We start from the raw sequence: 24,527 nt of genomic DNA on the forward strand, positions 1-24,527 counted from the left end.
TGAGTTGCTTCCTTATGCTATTCGCTGGTAGAATTGACTTTTAAATTATGATTTTGAATGATTTTTTTTTATTACGTTCATTTGGATTAAATTTGTTTTGATATTTTTGGTATTTCCTCTAGTTGGTGTGGTGAAAAATTTTGTGTTTCACTCGGAGGCAAAGTTTAACCTTGCCTTGAAAGCCTCGCAACGCTCAAGTTTCCATTTAACCTTTATTAATTTTAGAATATTTCGCTTGCTCGGGTATCAATATTAGCACGGACGGTTAAACAACAACTTGGCCCCCATGGGCCTCGCCAAAGGGAGGGGGGCAGCTGATCTATTTATATTAATCATTCAAAATCAAACTTTGAAAGTCAATTCTTCCAGCTATATAACATAAGAAAACAACTCAAAATTTGCATCAGATTACTTGAAACACATGTGTTCTTATCCGTTATTTAACAATCAAGAGTGCTTTTACCAACTGGTGTGGTGAAAAAAAGCATTGATAATAATTTTATACCTATCCTCCATCTCATCTTAGGAGTCCAGAGCCCGCCGTTCTTGTTGTAAGACCAAGGACACCACATGGACACGTATGCCATCTCTCGCAACGCCTGGTATTAAATTTCATAGATCTCATACATTTTTCATTGTGACGCCGCTCGTGGAGCTTAAATATACGACACAAGGTGCAATAAACTGAGACGAGCGCTTTTTTGCGCTCACATGCATAAAATAATAGCAAAATAAAAAGCCAAGGTCATCACAAAGCCCGCCAGCGGAATACCAGCCAACTATTCGACATTTACACTCATTTACAATCAATATTATTCTTAACACAAGCACAGAAGGCTTAAAATAGAATGAGTTGTATTTTCTCAGACGCAAATAGCTTGGCAAATGAAATAAATAATCGAAATCAACTCTAGTTAGTCGGTTGTGTTCGAGCGTGTCACTTGTGCCGGTGTTTAAAATGAACTTTATTTCTGCGTCGATATGGACGCTAGAGAACCACTGTTTTATTGTGTACACGATGTTATTGGTTTCTTTCGTGGTGTTTACTTTGTTTCATAAGAAAAGGGTTGAGGCTCAAGCGGCGAGGCATAATGCCAAAAGATTGGCGCCAAATGGACCGGGGACCGGGAGAGGTTAGTTTTTAATTTGTTTTTTTTAGATACCATAGATTAGCGGGAGAGGTTTGACAAGTGTCGCTATAGCCATTTCCGTCAAAAAAGAGGCAAATTCAAAAAATGTAGGCGTTAAGGGTTATCGTCCCATAGAAAATTTGAATTTCGCGCCTTTTTCTACTGACAAAGTTGTTTGACAGACTATAGCCTATCTACCTACCTACGTAAAAAAGCAAATGAATAAAGAAAATAAAATAAAAAACATTGAAAGGAAAAGCAAGTCTTTAAAATTAAAAGATAGTAATCTTAATATTTATTTTAAATTAAAAAAAATAGTAAGAACACTAAAATATAAATTATGGTTAACATATACATATAATTGTAAACAGGGCTTACTTATATAACACTATTTTAAAACCTTCGTTTAATATAATATAGAAAAGAGCGTTAGTAGGTAGTTGAGTAACTCTCAAATCGATATTATGTAAAGTACTTATACACCGTGTTTTCTTTTCAGTTCCGATAACTAAGGCATTGATGTATGAATGTAGGTACCTAATACCTATCAACCAGTTCAATGTACTCACATTCAACAGGTTTATAAAACCTTTATTAAATACTGGCCTCTTCCCGCGACTTCACCCGCCTGGAAGTTTAAAAAGTAAATAAGTTTGACGACCTCCTAGCCTTTTCGGTAGTACCTCATAGCCTGCCTATCTATGAACCAGGGGGTCCCGGAGTTAGGATCCTGGTCAGGGAATTTATTTGCGTGTTTATCACGAATATTTTATTCCTAAGTTATGGGTGGTATCTATTATGCATTTATTTGTATAATGTAGACCTATAATTTGACGACCGCTCTGGCGTAGTGGGTAGTAATTCTGCCTATGAAGCCGATGGTCCTGGGTTCGAATCCCGGTAAGGGCATTTATTTGTGTGATGAGCACAGATATTTGTTTCTGAGTCATGGATTTTTTTAAATGTATTTAAGTATTTGTATATTATATATACCGTTGTCTGAGTAGGTACCCACAAGCCCAGGAGGCCTACCGCGAAAATCGAAGTTCGTCAAGTGCGGGCATTTTTCTCTGTCACTCTAATTACGTCTTAGTGAGAGTAAAAGAGAAAGATCCCCGCAATTTGCGAATTTCGATTTTCCCGGTAGGCCCCCAGAACACGAGTCTTCTTGGCTTACCGTGGGACTTACAAGGAAGGGTACCCAACTGTCCGACTCCGATTTGATTCATTTTGATATATGTTATAGAGTAGTATAAATTTTTTTAGCTGCCCAAACTCAACCTGTTAGGAGAAAATGGCCTTCAAAGTACTAAAAAGTTACTAAATCTTCTAACTCCTATAGAAAGTGATGCTCAAGCAACTTGCTAGTTAATGGCTGGTTTGAGTATATGTTTGAAAGCAGCAAAAAATAATGAGCACGTGTTTTGTTATATCTGCTTAAACTCAAGTTTTCCTAAAAAAATACCTGTCTTTATGTGTAACTTTAGCGATAAGATATTATAAAACTTCGAATGTCGATTTTTTTAGGAAAAAATGAGTTTTAGCCGATATAACAAAACACGTGCTCAATTATTTTTTGCTGCTTTCAAACATATACTCAAACCAGCCATTAACTAGCAAGTTGCTTGAACATCACTTTCTATAGGACTTAGACGATTTAGTAATTTTTTTGGGCAGCTAAAAAAAAATACGTGTCTGTTATTTTAGACTACTCTATAACATATATAAATATAAATCAAATCGGAACCGGACAGTTGGGTACCTTTCCTTGTAAGCTCCACAGTAAGCTCAATAAGGCTTGTGCTGTGGGGCCTGTGAGTAAGGTACTTAGGCAACTTTACTTACATACTTAAGTACATAGAAAACATTTATGACTCAGAAACAGATATCCGTACTCATCACACAAATAAATGCCCTTACCTGGATGTTGCCTCATAACTAAGTAAATAATTCAAACAGTAGTCACACCTAAACAAAGATATTCGAGTTAGTTATAGACCTTATAGGGATAATTCGCCTTTGTACATTGCCAACATTTTTTTTTGTATCTTTACCTGTCCCTTATGTACAAAGTGTTTACATACATACATACATACCATTAGGTACTTGAGAGAATTTAGACTATATTTATGTGGTCTTACGGTAGTACAAATTATACACAAATACATAATATTATTATTTACAGGATTACATTTTTTTCCCTTTTTTTGACAAATATGATATAATCCGCATTCGGCTAGCGTGGGGACTATATAGCTCGAGCCCTCTCGCGCATGAGAGGAGGCCTGTGCCCAGCAGTGGGACGTATATAGGCTGAATTATTATATTATTATTTAGATTTCACGGGCCTATAAATCCCGGTCTTTTGATAGGCTTGCGTGGGGATATATATCCAACACGTAGAGGTCCCTTGGAGAGTTTTAATACATAGTAGAACCTAAAGGTTGTCTGGAAGAGATCGCTTGTTAGCGATAAGACCGCCTGTTGTTTACCTCTTCTTTATATGTTGTATTATTTGTACTGTTTCTGTATTGAAGTGTGCAATAAAGAGTATTTGTATTGTATTGTATTGTAGAACATATATTTATACATTAAAAAAAATAGTTTATATGTAAGAAATCCGCAACGCAGGCTTCGTCAGGTGGGTACAAATACAACGGTTAAAAGCCTTTATTTACAATAACAATATATACAGTACAATATATACAGAGAATCCTCTATATATATCCATTATGTACATTGAATCCTATTTTAGATATAAGCTACCTATGCCCGTTTTTACTTTTTTAGAGATATATGTCAATGGCTCTATCACACTGACGATATGAGTTCGTCGCGGGCGTGCAGCGAATTCACTGCGTGCTGAGACACTGGGAATTTTGAAAAAATATATGCAGATTCGTTGAAAATTCATTGCGCGTAAACGTGCTTATCGCATTGCATATAGTCGATCAATTAATGAAGCATTCGTACCTAATCAATCAATAGATCGTGATTAACTATCGAGCGACTTGTGATTGTCGACATGTGTTGTAACGTTGTATCAATAGATAAGTATTTGTTTTCGGTAAGACGAAGCTATTAAATTACTCATATTTAGAATAGAATAATTTTTATTCGTAAACACAAACAAGACACATTTTTTTTTTTTATATTATAGGACACTATTACACAATTTGACTAAGGTACTTAGACAACGATATATATAATATATAAATATTTATAAATACTTAAATACATAGAAAACTCCCATGACTCAGGAACAAATATCCATGCTCATCACACGAATAAATGCCCTTACCAGGATTTGAACCCGGGACCATCGGCTTCGTAGGCAGGGTCACTACCCACTAGGCCAGACCGGTCGTCAATGTATTACATAATATAACAAAAACAAAAAGAAAGTATAAAGTACCACGAAATGGCCTCATCTCAGCATGTTGCTGGTGGCTTCATTTCTATATGCGTAAATAAATAGGATAAATAAAATATTTGTACTTATTATGAGCATAACACAAAATTTTAATTTGTATCTTAATTAAACACTTGACTTCCTGAAATTAATTACTCCCTTGAGAGTACTTATTGCCTTAATAGTCGACTACTCCCATTATTGCCATGTTCTATGTAGATTCGACAGTTTAAGTACCAGGGGGCCCACCGCGAAACCCGAAATTCGCAAATTGCGGGGGATTTTTCTCTTTTACTCTTATTAAGACGTAATTTAAGTGACAGAAAAATGCCCGCAAGTGACGAACTTCGATTTACGCGGTTATAGCCCTGTTTTTGTACAGGCTATTATTTACTTTCTTACTTATAACATTTAATTATCTTACATAAAACTTGCCTTAAATGAGAATTTATACTAACATGCAAATACAAATGCAATCCGCCACATGCTTCGTCAGAACACAATTTTAATTCGCACGAGCATCGTCACAAACTTATTGTAGTTCGGGTTTATATAAGATCTCATTTAGATATCGTTTGTATGTCGTAATATAATTGACAGAAGCAGCTCGATTCGGGCAACCAATGTCACTTTGACGTTAGAAATATCGTAGATAGATCTTATTGGGATCACAGCGGAATCGAAATAAACGTTAATTTTGACATGCCGTTTGGTTATCGATCTTTTAAAGATCTTTCCAAGATCTTAAACGTGTCTTAATCATTCTTCGAAACGGGCCGTAAGTACATTAAAATGTGCAAGTACCAGGTACTTAGAAAGCCGGTTGTAGTTAAGTTATATCATTAGGCTAACTTGTTCCTGCCCCATAAGGCGTCCTATTCACTGTTAAAAATATTACATTGATGTGATATTAAAGTCGCGTTCCTTTGTGGGTACAGTCAGCATCAAATACAATAAGAGCTAAAGTGGCTGTAAAGCACCATCGTTAACATAGAAATAAGGGAGTGTGAAGGTGAAGGAAGTATATTTGGACATTTTGGCCACTATCTATTTGAACAGTTAGCTGCAGAGATAAATGACCCCCCATCCAAACAAGTTTCTATGCAGAGGGGGTTAGTTATTTCTGCAACTTAGGATTACTTACTTACTTGACCCAAAATGAGACTTGGCCTCCGACACAAGACAGCGCCACTTTTCTCGGTCCTGTGCGACCTCTCGCCAATTGTAGACTCGAAGCTCGCGCAGATCCGCCTCCACCATGTCGCTCCAGCGATACCTAGGGCGTCCGATAGGACGTCCTCCTGCTAGGCGACCCAGGTACGCTCTTTTTACGTTCCGATCTTCGTCCATTCTCTCAAGGTGGTCCAACTAACGGAGTCTGTGGGCTTTACTTTCTCCCATGATGTTAGGTTCAGACACTAGGTCTTCAATCTCACGGTTCTTAAGGACTGTCCAACTTCCATCCGGTCTTCGTTTGGGGCCCAGTATTTACAGTATTTAGTAGTAGTAGCAGCTTAGGATTCGTTACTAATAAATGTTAAGAAAAGTTAGTAGAAGTTTGTACTTGTATAACATTTTCAGTGGATCATTTTTTTACATTACAATTTCTAGCAACAAAAACTATTACCAGACATATAAGTAGATAGGGTAGAGGCGGAAACAGTGACTCAGCTAGAACAGCTCAGCTCAGCTCACAAATATCGCTGAAATGTTAAAATTAGGTCGAGTAATCCACAGCACCTGTACTGGCTTTTTTCTACCGAGCCACTGTTCCCTCCTTAACCCTATACATATTACATATGTTACTTGAATTATGAATGTTCATATCAAAATTTCATTTTAATTCAAAATGTCGTTTTATAATGAGCGCGTAACTTAGATTTTCAATGCACTTCCATCATAATGTTATCAAGTCGATATCTTATTTATCAAATCTGAATAGTCATTTGTCACGTCAGCGGATAGGTCAGGAATACTTGTTTTGAAAGGAATAATTTTCTTACCACGTCTTTTACAAAATGTTATTGAAAATACTTTGACTAAAACTAAAAGTATTATCTAAAAAGCGGCCAAGTGCGAGTCGGACTCGCGCATGAAGGGTTCCGTACCATTTATGACGTATAAAAAAAAATCTACTACTACTACTAGATCTTGTTCAACATTTTACCACTTTGGACACACATTTTAGCACCTTGGAAGTGTCTCTCGCGCAAACTATTCAGTTTAGAAAAAAATGATATTAGAAACCTCAATATCATTTTTGAAGACCTATCCGTAGATACCCCACACGTATGGGTTTGACGAAAAAAAAAAATTTAATTTTATGACATATTAAAAAAAAAACTACTCACTAGATCTCGTTCAAACCAATTTTCGGTGGAAGTTTGCATCGTAATGTATATCAGATTTTTTTTAGATTTTTAATTCTGTTATTTTAGAAGTTACAGGGGGGGGGGACACACTTTTTTTCACTTTGGAAGGTTCTCTCGCGCAAACTATTCAGTTTAGAAAAAAATTATATTAGAAACCTCAATATCATTTTTGAAGAGCTATTCATAGATACCCCACACGTATGGGTTAGATGAAAAAATTTTTTTTTTTTAATTTTATGACGTATTAAAAAAACTACTTACTAGATCTCGTTCGAACCAATTTTCGGTGGAAGTTTATATGGCAATGTATATCATATATTTTTTTTGATTTTTCATTCTGTTATTTTAGAAGTTACGGGGGACACACACACACACACACACACACACACACATTTTACCACTTTGGAAGTGTCTCTCGCGCAAACTATTCATTTTAGAAAAAAATGATATTAGAAACCTCAATATCATTTTTGAAGACCTATCCATAGATACCCCACACGTATGGGTTTGATGAAAAAAGATTTTTTGAGTTTCAGTTCTAAGTATGGGGAACCCCCAAAATTTATTGTTTTTTTTTCTATTTTTGTGTGAAAATCTTAATGCGGTTCATAGAATACATCCGTTTACTTAGTTTGAATAGTACAGCTCTTATAGTTACGGAAAAAAGTGGCTGTGACAGAATCGGACAGACAGACGGACATGACGAATCTATAAGGGTTCCGTTTTTTGCCATTTGGCTACGGAACCCTAAAAACATGTCTGATACTCAAACGTTTGTAAAAATTATCAATAATACCCACTTTATTAGAGCGTTTTCAACTTTTCACATTCTCCGATTCGATATCGGATGTAGGATCGTAGGCCGCGCGCGGGGGGGGGGGGGGGGGGGGGGAGGGGCATTTAGCGCTCACGAACACTACAACAAACATTATGCCGACACATATGCACACAAACAAATACTCGTATTACCATGACATGACTGAAATTATCAATAACGCCTTTCCGATATCGACGCCTATAAAAAAAACAGCTGCAGGAGAGTGCCATATGGTATGAAGTCTGCCTTTTTTGCGTTACATATAGTTTATAACCGACTACAATTTCATAGAAGGACGAGGTTCTGTATTCGTTTATGACTATTTTTTGATGTACATTCACCGATTACTCCGACACCCGTGGTCCGATTTTTTTGTACTAATCATCTTCCTCACACGGCTCATGGGAGCCTGGGGTTAGCTTGGCATCTAATCCCTAGAATTGGCGTAAGCACTAGTTTTTACGAAAGCAACTGCCAAATGACCTTCCAATCCAGAGGGTATTAAACTAAGCCTTATTGGGACTAGTCCGGATATACATAACTTCCGAAAAAGTCATTGGTAAGAGCCGGGGTTTGAACCCACGACCTCCGGATTGCAAGGCAATTTATTCAATCAAGAAAAAAATACAGAAATGGACATATGTCTTTTAGGTCTTAGGTCATACATTAGTTAGGACATAAAGACATAGGTTTAGGTTAGGATGGAACTAAATGTTTACTTCCATCCAATATCCGATATCAGTAGGTACCCCTAGTGTAAATTTAGTCGATAGCGAAACGTGACGTACGCGTTTGCGTTAAGTCTCATTTTGTATGGGTTTTTGAACAGCGCGCCAAGCGGGACGTTTTGGAAAGTCAAAAATCTCATACAAAATGACACTTAACGCAAACGCGTACGTCACGTTTCGCTGTCGAAAGTATTTACACTAGGGGTACCGATACCGATATCAGATCGGGTAATGTGAAGAGGTAAAGGTCTATATGTGAAGTCCTCAATCCGTACCGGATCTATCTACAAAAATGTCAATAATAAAAGCGGAATTAATTTTATCAGAAGATATAATCCGGCAAACACTATCTAGGTTACCAATTTACGTGGCGCTCCAAATCTAAATACAATAGGTATTTGCACAATCAACGTAGGTACAGTCAAGTGTAAAAATATGGGTGTACACATCTTACTCAAAAATATGTCACATAGCATCTTATTCCAGTGTAATAAGAGCGTAGTACCATATTTATGAGACGATTCTTTCGATACATATTTTTGCACGATACATACTTTTGACTGTACACAAATTACGTCATAATATCGTTTTTTTACCTCTTCTCCCTCTTGTACAGTCAGCTGCAGTGAAAAGAGGTATCTATTCTGCATAGTGCTGGACTCGGATACGTCCTTAATCTACGTCCAAAAGAGAGGTTGTGAATGTCATCTCGCTTTGTGTGGTAGGCACAGCGGATGTCATTCCAGATCTAGAGCGGAGCCCAACTGTAGAGGTACCTCCACCTTACAGAAAACCGCAGCCAATTAACACTAGACCCTACTCATAGTGTTGTGTTCCTGCCGGTGAGTAAGGTTGCCAGAGCTCAACGAGGGGGGGAAGCTAGGGTCGGCAATGCGCATGTTACTCCTCTGGAGTTGCAGCCGATGCGCGCCGATCACCGAGACGATAGTCAAGGTCGTGTCAAAACCAGAACAAAACTGTAACAAGATGTTAGTTTAGAATCAGCCCCAGAGTCCGGCTATAAATAAAGCAGATTTAAGAAACCAAAAGCGTATATTTTTGATTTTTTGAGTTTTAAAGGCTCACGCGTATTTTAGCAACATTATATTTTTAAAGATCAAAAACAAGTCTTAAATGCCACCGAGTCTTAAAAATAATAAAACATTATATAGCTTCTGCCAAGCTGTTAGCAGAAATATGCTCCCTTTCTTTAAATATATTTTTAAATATTTATAGGACATTATTACACAAATTGACTAAGTCCCACAGTAAGCTCAATAAGGCTTGTGTTGAGGGTACTTAGACAACGATATATATAATATATAAATATTTATAAATACTTAAATACATAGAAAACACCCATGACTCAGGAACAAATATCCATGCTCATCACACGAACAAATGCCCTTACCAGGATTTGAACCCGGGACCATCAGCTTCGTAGGCAGGGTCACTACCCACTAGGCCAAACCGGTCGTCAAGCCACTTTACATTACTGTTTTAACTTTTAAGTTATCTCTTATCTACAAAAGTCCAAAGGTGAAAGTTAAAAGTTCGTGACTCTTTCCGCCTCAAGACAGAATCTATAAAACAATAAGTACCTAAGTCTACATTTCTATGAAAAGAGTAAAGTCAAACAAATCCCACGCGACCTCCATATGCCGCGTCGTGTTGCAATTGTTTTCGATTATTGATATCATTACTACGGATGTGCGATTACGCCAATTGTATGTATTAGTGTACTATTTAATGATTGTTTATGCTGAATTTATGTAGAATACACACGCGAGTTACAATCGATTTATGATATCTAACAAAAAAAGATCAGTCTTCATAAAACAGTCCAAACATAAAAATAAATTATACCTACGCGAAAATGCTCATCATGTCTCACTCCGTACCGAGTAGTGTCGTCAGGAGCTTACGTCGACGGACCGGGCGCAGACTACGGGCCGGTACGGTACGGAGTGAAACATGTCGAGCGTTTTTCGACTGAAAATACTTGAATGACCCGTTTTAACATATTTAATATGCCTGTGTCTCACGGTATTTTTGTTATTAAAATATACGTACGCGATGTAGTCCCGTATAAGTAAATAATATATTTGTGATTATTCTGTATAAAGAGTCAGACAGTTTATGAGCTATTATAAAAAAACACCCAAATCAATATATTTGATATTACTTATCCCCCCCCCCCCCTAAAGTCCCCCACCGCGTCTGTCTCCATGTCTGTTCACGATAAACTCAAAAACTACCGAACGGATTTTCATGCGGTTTCCACCTATCACTATAGTGATTCTTTGGGAAGGTTGAGATATATAATTTTTTAAGCTTTACCCATGCTAGTAGTGAAAAACAAGGTAAAACTATTAAATCCTTATAAAATGCAAATATGAGCCTTTACCTTGCTACTAGATAAGTATTATCCTTGGCCCGCGATATACCTATACGCCTGACCTTACTATTTGGCAGAAAAAGGCGAATTTTAAATTATTGACGTATTTAACATTAATGCGATTGCGAATAGTGACGTAACTATTTCTTAGAACAAGTTTCAACGATAACTATATTTGACGACCAGTTTGGCCTAGTGGGTAGTGACACTAGTGACCCTGCCTACGAAGCCGATGGTCCCGGGTTCAAATCCTGGTAAGGGCATTTATTCGTGTGTTTTATTTATATGTATTTAAGTATTTATAAATTATATATATCGTTGTCTAAGTACCCTCAACACAAGCCTTATTGAGCTTACTGTGGGACTTAGTCAATTTGTGTAATAAAGTCCTATAATATTTATTTATCTTTCGACACATGATTAAAACTTTAGAACGTCATCTGACTTTGATCCTTATTCTTTCACTGATATGTGTTAAATTAGTTAAATATCATAAAGTGGCGCCATCTAATAGAGCATAGGCCAAAGGTATGGCGGCATCGTTTCGAGCGAATAAACTTACTATGGCTACCAAGTCTTCTTTGACAATCCACTCTATTTCAAATTCTCTTATATCAAAGGCAGTATTTTTTCTATTAAGAGGGCAAGCTAAATAAAAGCTTGTAAAAATATGGTTAGCTGTCATTGAGTAATTAAAATGTGTCAGACAGATAAATGAGTGACCCCAAAGACTAAAGTAAGTTGAGTGACCCTCACTATCGTAGGTCGGTTAACGTTGTCCTATATTCAAGTATGTCAACTCTCTTTTCCGAGTTGTGGATGTTTTTAGGGTTCCGTAGTCAACTCGGAACCCATTTAGTTTCGCTATGTCCGTCTGAGTTTGCTCTGGCACTGGAAAGCTGGGATAGAGATTTTCGTAAACTATTTTTAAATGGGGCATTTTTTTTTCTTTCGGAGCGATTATTTCCGCAAATAGCTACTTTCGCTTTTGAACCATGGTTCCAAATCGTGAAAGTAAAGCTCAATAAAGACTTTCAATGAATCAATCCCATAGTGGACCTCACAACTTAGAGATTAATATCGTCCCATAATATTTTCTATATCCTTTAAAACTAACATTCGTTTATACCGAGTTTCTATATTTTAGTTGTATGTAGGGCTGCCATCTCGAATTTCGCCAAACCCGGACAAAGATTAAAAAAACCCGGACATTTGGCGTAAAGATGAGTCCGAAAATAATATTATTAAAAAACAAACCTTTAATTTTACATGTAGTTTTAATGTGCTTCCTTACATGAAAAGTGTCCGGGTTTTTCCTGGACACTTCTTGACACCCCCCCCCCCCCCCCGGAGGCCCCCGGACGGCCTCCAAACCAGGGCTCCTGATATCCGTGATACACGCCGATCCGTAGCTACGGGTTCTTAAGCCCGGCGGTACTAAGATCACGAATTTCACGAACACGGCAAGGTACGTACCTCGTACCTGCGTTCGCGACCGGATTCACGTGACACGCCGTGACACGCCATGATACGTAGCCCGTACCTGCGTTCGTGTGCGGAGCTTCGGGCTCGGTTCCGTTGGATAGGTACTTATCGCACGTCTCGTAGGTTCGACACGCCCGGGATAAAAATAAATAAGGACTAGGTATTATTGAATTGAGTTACCACTTAGTATATTGAAACAGGCGTGGATAACCCCCATACCAAAAGGAAAAGTTAGTCATGAGATTGAGATGTACCGACCCATTTCGAAACTATGTCAGTTTAGTAAAATCCTGGAAAAGATAGTAAAATTTCAACTCTTCGAAGTCGTTAAGAATCATATTACCCCCCATCAGCACGGTTTCTTTAAGGGTCGTTCGGTGGACAGTAATTTGTTAATCTTTACAGGCGAAGTTCTTGAAGCAATGGAGAGTGGACACTGTGTAGATGTCGTGTATACCGATTTCGCCAAGGCCTTTGATAAAATTTGTCACAGCACATTGTTATATAAGCTTTGGCGACTCGGTATACATGGAGATCTTTTTCGATGGATTAAATCCTATGTCGAATTTAGAACTCAGGCCGTCGTATTGTCCGGTTATACATCACAGTATAAGGTCGTCACTTCAGGAGTCCCACAGGGATCTCATTTGGGGCCTCTTCTTTTTGTGTTATATATTAATGATATAACCGACTACATTAAGCACTCTAAAGTTTTACTCTACGCGGATGATGCTAAAATTTTTAAAATTATTAAAGATGTTTCTGATTGTGATCTACTACAAGAGGATTTATCTAACTTGGAGAGATACTGTACTGATAATAATATATTTCTGAACAATAAAAAGTGTAGTATTTTAACTTTTTCTCGGAAAAATAAAAATATTGGTCATAATTACACAATTTCCGATAAAGTATTAAATAGGGTAACGCAAATTCGAGATCTAGGTGTAATAATGGATTCTAAGTTATCATTTATTCCTCACATTGAGAATGTAGTTACTAAATCGTTTAAGCAATTAGGTTTTATCCTACGAGTCGGTAAACCATTTAAAAATTCTTTTAGTTATATAACTCTCTATAACAGCTATGTAAGAAGTCGTCTTGAATTCGCGTGTGCTGTTTGGAAGCCATTTCATGCTGTCCATATTAATAGAATCGAAAGGCTCCAAAAGAAGTTTGTAAAAACGTTAGATTTTAGGACTGGACAAAACTACGTTGATTACCACTCCTCATTGCAGTACCATAAAATTCAGTCTCTTCAAGACCGCCGCGACTGCGTAGACTCGGTTTTACTTTATAAAATCTTAAACTCTAAATTGGAGATTCCCTCACTACTTCAACAAATAAATATTAAAGTCCCTCGTGCGCGTCAGCGTAAATGTCGCAAAAAGGAATTATTTGCTGTCCCATTTAGCAGAACTTGTTATGCACGAAATATGTTTATAAGGCGTGCTTGTAGACTTTATAATGAATGCGTAAATCTTTCTAATATTGATGTTTTTCATTGTAATATAGTATCTTTAAAGAAAGCATTTGTTTGTGAAAAAAAAAAAAAATTAGGTATTGATTTTATTTTATATAATTAAATATAATACCTGTATCAAATATATACCTATATAGTGAATGGCACAATAGTGTATGGCGTATATAATTGTAGTACTTAACTCTGCAGGTATTTAAGTAAGCTTAGAATTTATTATAATTGTTCAGTAACTATATATACATATATAAAACTCAGATGCTATGTAGCAAAAAAAAAACTGTTTAAAATCTAGCACTCTTATATTTAATTAAGGAAACCGTAGGTCTAGCTTTAAAATGCAATAGTTAATAATACCGCATATTGTAAACGACCGTTTGTTTCTTAATAAAAGAAAAAAAAAAAAAAAAAATATTGAATACGGGACGTTCGTCGGACAAACATTTACGTGTGAATTAAACTTAAATTGTATTTTTTGCATCGATTTGAATATAATGGTTATATCTAAATAATTTATGGGGTTATCCTGTTTTTTGTATAATCAGCTAATGATTAATAGTCAAAACTAGCGACCTGCTCGTTGCATAGCACTAATATAAATATAAGGTGTAAAACTCCCTAGTAAGTATCATTATAATTATGAACTTAAGCAACGCTGTGCTACTGGTTGTCATTATTAAATCAAGAGAAGACATTTTTTTCTGTTAAGTATTAATGAAATGAATGAAATATATTTGTAAAAGCTTGCTACTATCAAAGAATATAACGTAGCCTAAATATAAACAGGGCAATCCTAATCCAAAGAAACAAAAGGGTAAATTTCTGCAAATTTTCGGTAGGTATGATAAAGGTAATACAGGTAAACAAATTCAACAAAAACACATGTACGGGGCCACGGAAAAAAAAAGTACGCAGCTGCAGTTCTTATCAGTTTCGGACTTTCGGCACATTAAAGAGTACTGACTGTTTATTTCTAGATTGAAGGTAATAATGACATATTATTGTTAGAGCGTTTTATTGTATGACTAAAAAGCTAAGCCAACATACCGGGTTCTTTTTTGTAGATAAGAAGTGCAGTTGCACGTGCAGACAAAGATAATAACTTACTAAAATGAATGACTTATTAAAATGACACATACAATATACATAAGTAGCTGTGGGCTTTATCTTTTATTCGTGAAGTTGAAAGAAGTGACCGTGATGTTTTGTTTTACAAATTCGTGGTATTTTTTATTTAATCTGGAGGGGACAGTTTAGAATTTTGAACTCACATTCATTGTCATTAGTTACTCCTGACATCACAGTTGGTCTCCTGACACACAGTGTTGTTGTATTATTTTAGCAACTCGTTTATTAAAGTAGCTATTCATTGTAATTAATGTTTGGTTCTTTTCATTTATTACTCATTAATATTAAAAAGGCCTTACTATTGGAAATAAATTTTAATTAAAAAGTAATGAAATGGAATTAGAGCTATGAATAAAAAAATCATGATAAATATTTATTCGTAGCTCTTAGAGACCGCATCGTATCTTCACTCAACGTCGCGGGCGGACCGAACCGGCGTGTTCTTAAGATACGTGAAGCCGTGATCACGCCTACACGGATCTACACGGATTCACGTACCCTAATTTCACGTAGCCGAATGTCACGTGCGGAACGGACCAGAAAACCGTTGCCGTGAATCACGAAACCGGGCGCACGGCTACGGGTTCACGAATCACGGACACGACCGCGAGCCCTACTCCAAACTAGGACAAATCCGGGAAAACCCGGACGGATGGCAGCCCTAGTTGTATGTAGTGTTTACTATCAACCGTCGCTCAAATAAGCGGAAAATTAATTGATATGATTACACATAGGTAATTCCATAGTATTTTAATGGTACTGTGTCGATTTTATACAGATTATCTTCGGGGCCTTCGAAGTTATGCATGCAGTGTATTTTGGCATTAAGAGGGTTTGTTATTGTGGCATTTACCAGTATAGTAATTTTGTTTTCACCACACCAGCTAGTCAAGACTATCTTTATGCTTCCAAAACTGTACCTCTAGTGTAAATTTATTCGATAGCGAAACGTATGCGTTTGCGTTACATAAATAAATATTATAGGACATTATTACACAAATTGACTAAGTCCCACAGTAAGCTCAATAAGGCTTGTGTTGAGAGTACTTAGACAACGATATATATAAATACTTAAATACATAGAAAACACCCATGACTCAGGAACTAATATCCATGCTCATCACACGAGCAAAAGTTAAGTCTCATTTTGTATGGGATTTTGAGTTTCCAATACGTTCCGTTTGGCGCGCTGTTTCTAAATCCCATACAAAATGAGACTTAACGCAAACTCGTACGTCACGTCACGCTATCGAATAAATTTACACTAAGTGTTATGATGAGAAAGTTGCATTTTATCCACAAAAGTGGCAAAGTAATTTGACAGTTCCTCGTGTTTGATATTGGAATTTATTTTGAAGTGATGATTTTGAATGATGAATTTTTAGTAACGCTCATTTGTATTTGATTTGTAATGTTTTTCGGTTCGTGTTTTCATCGCATTGGTGTGGTAATAATATTTGTGTTTCTCATCTAATAGGCACATTGCTGTGATGAAACATTCTGGCGTTTCGTTTAATAAAAGGTACTATTATTGGCGTTTCTTTTCTATTTTGAATGATAGAAAAGAAAAACCTGTGTAGACAGATAAACACTAGATTTATAGGGCACATTAACAAACCATTAGCTAATAATATGATAGGATAAATAAAGTAGACAGTGAATCTATACCCAAACAAATCGCAAAACATTTGATCTTCGTATATTTGATATCCCCGACGGAACGTACTTCTAGAGTGAGGCTGTTAGTGTGTTCGTTTATGCAAAAGAAATAAATAAATATTATCATGGGCGCCGGCAGCAGGGTGCAAGGGGGTGCACTTGCACCCCCCTGGCAGGTAAGAAAATATATAAAAAAAAATACATGTTTTTTTTATGCGTCTGCACCAGCATTAGAGTTAGACCAATATAAATCTGCAATGATTTTGATAGCATAACTCGGAACTATATTACACAAGAAAAATAAATTTCTGCATCAATTCTTCTATTCCATTTATTATGCACCTCCCTGAAAGTAATCCTGGCGGCGCCCATGAATATTATAGGACATTATTACATAAACTGACTAAGTCCCACAGTAAGCTCAATAAGGCTTGTGTTGAGGGTACTTCGACAACGATATATATAATATATAAATATTTATAAAAGAAAAGAACAAATATTGTCATTTAACCCGTTTCCAGGTCACACCAATCTACAAGGTTTTCGCAAAAAATCCAAATATACTCCAATTAATCCAGCATTGATGATTCATTTGAAGACAAGTCACATATCGTGAAGGTGCAATCTAATTGGAAGCTTAAATCTGAATGATAAAGTTGAAATTCTATTAGCGTGTATGTGTCGACAAATTGTACTATGCCTGGAAAGGGTTGATATCTTCGACGTAGTCATAGATATAAGAAGTAAGGAGATTTATAACGAAGCATAATTTCAACGAGTCTCGCTGTCTCCAACTGTCCCCCACCACATCATTAAAGGCGTGGCCAGACAACCAACTCACGCACTGTGATTGGCCAAACCGCGCGGTGTAGGAGCCTAGAGCGGCGGCACTAGAGTGAGGACAATTCGATAGAGCTATCGATATTTTACATGTTCTGAACATGAGTAACATGACCTTAGAATTTTGACATTTTTGTTTTAAGTAATAATTGCCATAGACTTAATTTATATTCCTTTAAATTTTTGACCTTATTTACGAGCTAAGAATTTTAAGGTACGTGTAAGGTATATTAGTTGATCCATAAATTCTCTCACAAAGGTTTTTACTGATAAAATGTAATACAAAGCTTTTAATTTAAAAAAAAACATGTACCATGATGCGAAAGCTTGTTTATGCTTAACTAATCAAATTGGTTTAAATTTTAGTCATTATTTGATGTAATGTTTGTTTAAATTGTTTACTTTAAGATTGTCGTTAGACGTGAGCGCTTCCTTAAAAAAATAGTTTCAGTTTATTACTTATAGCATATTTCGTCACCAATTGAAAGCAATTCCAGCATGTTACATAGAGTTATGAAGAACTGCGAAAGCAAGTTATAGTAAATTATATTGTAAGTATAATGCACCATTAAATAAGCTTTTAAATCATATGTACGAATAATAAGGAAAGAGTAATCATAATTATCAGTAAAAATCTTTCTGATAGAACTTTTGGATCGACTAAGTATAACAATATACTATTATTTTAAACATATTTATATTCTATCGTTATATAAATGAGGTGAAGTGTAACTGGAAACATTTTTCTTGAAAATGATCCAAACAAATAACACTTTTCTCGCTCGTAAACCAGTTAGGGCCCTCTACCTGTAGCATCTATCCATTTTTCTTTAATACTGGAATTTTTCGGGAAACTGAAAAAAATTGCAATCATGAACATATTTCATTATACCTAGTGCAGTTATTCGAATCGTTGCTAAGAACCTGAATAAAATATACTTATAGGTATAAACTATAATGTTATAAATAAATTGTACTTAATTAAATCAGTTTATTTTTTGGCTTACCTGTTCGATTTTTAATCCAAATTAATAAGTATTAAATTAAACATTAGGTGCATATAAAATAATTGTAAAATTTTACTTGAAAAATAATTACTTTCATACACACTATATCCAAACATTTTTATCGATAACGCTGAAAGATCAATTATATGCACGAGCACCACTCTACTTCGCGGCGTCAATGAAGGGAGCGGTTGGCGGTCGTACCAAGAAACAATAATGCCCCTGTGAATATCGTTAGCGGTTTAATGCATTGCGCCGTTGCTATGGACACTACAAATAGTTTTCCATGCCAAAGCGTCAATGTAGGATGCATAGATAAATTGCCACGCGTTTGTATGACAACATGGTCTGACTCAGAAAAATCATATGTCACTGGATTTATTTGTTAAAATGTGTGGTTTTATTGACTAATACGTGAAAAAAAATGTGGTATGTAACTCCATGATCCTTATAGTTTTTGGATGCACTCCTATTTCGACACAAAATAACGCTATAATTCGGCATTTCAATAAAATTGACGCGCACATTGTTCAATGACAGCTAATTTGCTACTGTCTTACGGCGGGCCGGTATGGCCACGATGTGGCCATGTCGCGGCGACACGCGCCACGCCTCCGTCAGCCATCTAGTACTTTCTATGATCTGAGGACGTAGTCATTTTACTATAAAGGATACACCAGCATTGTTTCGTAGAAATAAGACTTTTTTAGTCGGGTGTTTTTCTAACTAAACCTAATATCTTTTCCAGAACGTGAACGCGATTTTCCTGAGGACGACCCGGACCCGATCCTGACTTCTGCCATCCCTGAAGATACGCCCCACATCCCATACAAGCCGGTCCACCGTTCTGATGACAAGATCCTGCAACGGTCTAGGGAATATTATGAGCTGATGGCACAGCGGCGGTCGGTGAGGATGTTCAGCACAGAGCCCGTTCCACAGGAGGTTATTGATAACATCATTAAGACTGCAGGTACTAAACACTTCCAATAAATTGCCCGGTAACTTCAGCCATTCCTCAAGACACACCTCATATCTCAGACAATCCGGTCCACCCCTCTGATGACGAGATCCTGCAACGGTCTACGGAATATTATGAGCTGATGGCACAGCGGCGGTCGGTGAGGATGTTCAGCACAGAGCCCGTTCCACAGGAGGTTATTGATAACATCATTAAGACTGCAGGTACTAACACTTTCAATAAATTGCCCGGTAACTTCAGCCATTCCTCAAGACACACCTCATATACCAGACAAGCCGGTCCACCCCTCTGATGACGAGATCCTGCAACGGTCTAGGGAATATTATGAACTGATGGGACAGCGGTGGTCGGTGAGGATGTTCAGCACAGAGCCTGTTCCACAGGAGGTTATTGATAACATCATTAAGACTGCAGGTACTAAACATTTTCAATAAATTGTCCGGTAACTTCAGCCATTCCTCAAAACACACCTCATACTCTTATCCCATACAGGCCGGTCCACCGCTCTGATGACGAGATCCTTCAACGGTCTAGAGAATATTAGGCGGTTGGTGAGGATTTTCAGCACAGAACCGGTTTCAGAGGAGATTCTCGAGAACATCATAAAAGCCATTAATCTTAACAGTCTCAAAAAATTCTTGCGCATTCCACAAAGGTCTACTATGTGGGGAACATGAGTCATCCCATATGGCTACTATCATTGGCCACAGCATCTTGACAGATGATTGTTGCAGCTATCATGCCAAATAGCTATCAGGTACTTGATACTTTTCTGGACTACCCCTTAGATGTGTATTTGTGTAAGAATAGTCTAAGAAAAACACGTAAACGAATGGACAGCGCAAGCTTAATAGGTTTCAATTGTTAGCCTTCGGGGACCCTAAACAGCATACAAGCGGCCTAATGGTTAGTCGTGAAGCGATTAGTCGATTACTGCAGCTTAATTCAAGCTCAACTCAAGCTTTAAAAAAATCATAAATCCATTCCTTCATAAGAAAACTTTACAAGAACATCGTATCTTTTGTATTAACTCATAAATATGTATTACTCGTATTTCAGGCACCTCACCATCAGGAGCCCACACCGAGCCCTGGACATTCGTCGTCGTCCAAGACCCAGAAGTGAAAGAAGCCATTCGTGAAATCGTAGAAGAAGAAGAAGATCTCAACTACCGACAGAGGATGTCCAAGCAATGGACAACAGACTTGAAGCCTTTCCGGACGAAGGCTAAAAAGCCTTATTTGTCTGATGCTCCTGCGTTGCTGCTGGTGTTTCGGCAGACGCACTCTTGGAAAGAAGATAATACCAAGAGGATGCATTATTATAGTGAGATCAGTGTGGCTATTGCTGCTGGGATATTACTGGCTGCGATACAGGTAAATATATAAGCGCGGACACACTTTGTGGCATACGATTGGATAGTGATAAGTTTAGTCTAGATGGAAAACGCCAATCAAGTGACTGCTAATACGCTGCTCTTGTCTAACGGTTCCCTAAGATTATTTGTTCGTCTTATGGGAGCCTTTTCTTGATGCGGTCGCCACTCAAGAGCTTTTCTACCTTAGTGCCCATAAGTTCTATGTTAAGAGCTATATCTTCTTTGTCCAGTCCATTTCCCAGTTCAGCTGGGGTCGGCCCTCCTCGTACGTCGGCGCCAGGACAGTCTATCCTGGGTTGTCCGCGTGGTCAAGTTTTGTGTCCTCATCTCTCTTTCGACATAGAACCACCAGGTTGCTGGTCTTCTGCCTCTTCCTTTGGGGTTGCTTGGGATGTTCATAGCCTTCCTCACTGTCTAGTTTCCGTCCCTTCGCAAAACGTGACCATAACACCTCATTCTACTCTCTTTGAGTTTTTCGGTAATAGGCGCTACCTTGAACGACCTTAAAAGCTATATATTCTTCCCACTGCTATTTTAATATGGCTACTGTCAACGCATTGATCATTTTGCGTATCTCACCTTTCTCATTAGATACAAACTCCGAGCATAGTCCATTTCTCTTAATAGTGACTTAAGGCATATCGTTACTTCTAACCTGTCCCGATTCTCCACCTCTAGATATTTGTTTTTTTTTAGAAAGAAACGATATCCTCAGACGTTTGATAAGATTTATGAATAAGGGGGTAATACTTACCCTCTTATTCATAAACGTGTACTAAAGTTACGATGCCGCTAATAATCGTTTGTCCCTTTTCGACGTATTGGTATGATGGAAAGGGACAAACGATTATTAGCGGCATCGTAACTTTAGTACACGTTTATGAATAAGGGGGTTAATGTTTATCTTCTGTTTCCAGTATTGCGGTCTGGTAGCTTTAACATCAACTCCTCTAAACTGCAATGCGCGCCTCAAAGCGCTGCTGTGCAGGCCAAACAACGAGCGTCTGGAACTGCTGCTGCCGGTCGGCAGGCCTCACGAGGGCGCCACTGTGCCAGATCTTCAGCGGAAGACCCTGGAACAGATCATGGTCAAGATCTGATTAGTCACCAACTAACAACCCTTAAAAAAACCCATTGCGCGAAGAACTTTCGGTCTATACAGTCAGTAACCCGAAGGTTACTAAAGTACAAGTGCTTTATTAGTTTCTTACAAAGTTGAGTTCAAAACATCTTTACAAACCAAGGTTCCAAAAATATATTAAAAAAATATATGCATAAGACACTGCCAAATATTTTTTTTTTTTGTTAGCTTAGCTTGTAAAGTTTTTTTCATTTCTCATGCTCTGAAAGTGTGTCATTGTTTTTCTATGAAGTGTGCAGAAAGTGATACCTACGTTTCTGCTCGAGAGCATTTTACTTTCCAAGTGCTTTTTCAATTTTTTTTTACGATCAGCAGTTAACCTTTTACCGTATATGCAACCATATATGGCATTTATAATATTCAACTCTATTTATAGCTATTAAAGTTCAAATTTAAACAAAATATTTTTATTACATGCATTAAGGGGTTAAAATTAGATTTTAAATGGATTTGTTCTACAATCCCCATTCCATAAATAACTTCACGTTTAGCTAAATTGTTAATTGAAAGTCTCATTTTGTATGGGATTTTGAGTTTTCAAAACGTCCCGCTTGGCGCGCTGTTTCTGAATCCCATACAAAATTAGACTTGACGCAAACGCGTACGTCACGTTTCGCTATCGAATAAATGTACACTAGGGGCTCTGTTTTTAAATAATTTTACTTTCCTCGTATTCAAAATGACAAATGTTATACTTAATAATTATATAGGTACTTAGTCGTTTGTTTTTAAATAATTTTAATTTCCTTGTATTCAAAATGATAAATAACTGCTTGCTTAACTCGGGTGAAAGGCACCATTTCAGTCTCGTAGTATTGGCGCTCTGCGTTCGAGCACCAAACTACCTCGTCTGAATCGAGTGTCTTTCATCCCTTGGTTAAACAATCTACCATTGTGAACTTGACATCAGTGTTGGGCAAAAAGTAGTTGGATTACAGATTAACGATAACAAGAAAATGTAGTTGTAACTACAAATTACAATTACTAGGAAAAAGTAGTTGAGCCTTTGATTGACGATTACTAACCACATTTTGTAGTTAGTAATGGAATTAATAACTACATTTTGTAATTATAATCTGTAATAAATTAATTTATGCGATTACAAATTACTTTTACTCAAAAGAAATGACTTCGGTCATCGTTGTTTCCCAAGTCAGGTTAAAAAAAATTAACGAGTTTTAAGTTGATCTTAACATATCAAGTTTGACTTTTCATATAAAAAGAAGAATGTTAGTTTTACAAGACTTTTTACATAGGGACTTATTAAATAATATGAACATTTTACGGCAAGAACTCGAGCATTTTTTTAAATTTAAATAAATAAATAAATAATAAATATTATACGACATTATTACACAAATTGACTAAGTCCCACAGTAAGCTCAATAAGGCTTGTGTTGAGGGTACTTAGACAACGATATATATAATATATAAATATTTATAAATACTTAAATACATAGAAAACACCCATGACTCAGGAACAAATATCCATGCTCATCACACGAATAAATGCCCTTACCAGGATTTGAACCCGGGACCATCAGCTTCGTAGGCAGGGTCACTACCCACTAGGCCAAACCGGTCGTCAAATTTATATGGTTGAGGTTAAGTAAATGTATATTTTGTAAAAATATTATTACTTTTGTTCACTGAGAGAGTACTAAAGTACTAAATTTGCTCATCTTTGCCTATCAAGACGTAATTGAGTAATTTTGATTATAAATTAGTGTAATTTCGATTACAAAGTAATCTCAATTGCAAGTAGTTTTAATTACAGAGGAGAGATAGAGGAGTGGAAGAGGTTGAGGGGGGATTAAAATCTTCTAGGGTGTAGGGTTAGAGCCGGTGTAGCTTTATTTGACGTTCATAAGCGCATTGTAATATGCATACTTGAATAATAAAATATCTTCATCTTTACATGTAATCAACTACAAATAATTCAACTACATGTAATCCAATTTGTAGTTAAAATACACAAGAAATTGATTACGCCCAACACTGCTTGACATATATAGTCAGTATATATTAACTAAACATTTATTTGCCATCTTGTACTACCTATAGGGGTGCTTTTTGGATATATTGAAAAATGACGGCCAATATTCAAGAATCTTATGAATATTGTAAAACAAGAGCATATCATTTGTGCATTTGTGAAAGTATGTGCTTTCAGAATAAGCTCTTTTTTAGGGTTCCGTACCCAAAGAGTAAAATGGGACCCTATTACTAAGATTCCGCTGTCCGTCCGTCTGTCCGTCTGTCACCGGGTCATGGCATTAATGTAAAACGGAGATTTCATACAAATTTTTAAATGCTCCTAACGCCCGTAATAATTAAAGCATCGAAAAAGTAAAAGGTAGGGGTAGCTGTGGTCGATATAAATTGTGTCAAAATATTTTCAATAATGTTAATGTCCAGAGAGGAAAATGAGGACTACGAGGAAAAAGGCGAATTCGCACTCCTCTACTTTCGTCTTGATTGGTTTTGAAAGAGGAAGATTCTATTTTCGAAAAAGCCGCTGGGTTACTATTTTAAAACGTTATTCTTATTATCTTTTTAGGGTTCCGTAG

At 36.8% G+C, this 24,527-nt stretch overlaps 1 protein-coding gene across 1 annotated transcript; it reads left to right on the forward strand.

Annotated features, from left to right (window-relative positions):
- The first annotated feature begins 531 nt into the window (after positions 1-531).
- LOC133515747 (iodotyrosine deiodinase 1) lies at positions 532-23,087 on the forward strand. The gene is made up of 4 exons (XM_061848324.1): positions 532-1,133; positions 19,205-19,429; positions 20,498-20,814; positions 21,734-23,087. Exons 1-4 carry the CDS (start codon positions 959-961, stop codon positions 21,914-21,916), a joined length of 900 nt encoding a protein of 299 aa, XP_061704308.1. The 5' UTR covers positions 532-958; the 3' UTR covers positions 21,917-23,087.
- Positions 23,088-24,527: the final 1,440 nt, after the last annotated feature.

This window comes from Cydia pomonella, chromosome 3, assembly GCF_033807575.1.
Source record: "Cydia pomonella isolate Wapato2018A chromosome 3, ilCydPomo1, whole genome shotgun sequence".
In the NCBI taxonomy this organism is placed as follows: Eukaryota; Metazoa; Arthropoda; class Insecta; order Lepidoptera; family Tortricidae; genus Cydia; species Cydia pomonella.

What these genes read in the sequence shown, in the direction of transcription:
- LOC133515747 (XM_061848324.1), top strand. Translation starts at nt 959, where the DNA reads ATGAACTTTATTTCTGCGTCGATATGGACGCTAGAGAACCACTGTTTT. An exon ending in TGGACCGGGGACCGGGAGAG is followed by an intron (nt 1,134 to 19,204) that starts GTTAGTTTTTAA and finishes TATCTTTTCCAG; the next exon opens with AACGTGAACGCGATTTTCCT. An exon ending in TATTACTGGCTGCGATACAG is followed by an intron (nt 20,815 to 21,733) that starts GTAAATATATAA and finishes TTCTGTTTCCAG; the next exon opens with TATTGCGGTCTGGTAGCTTT.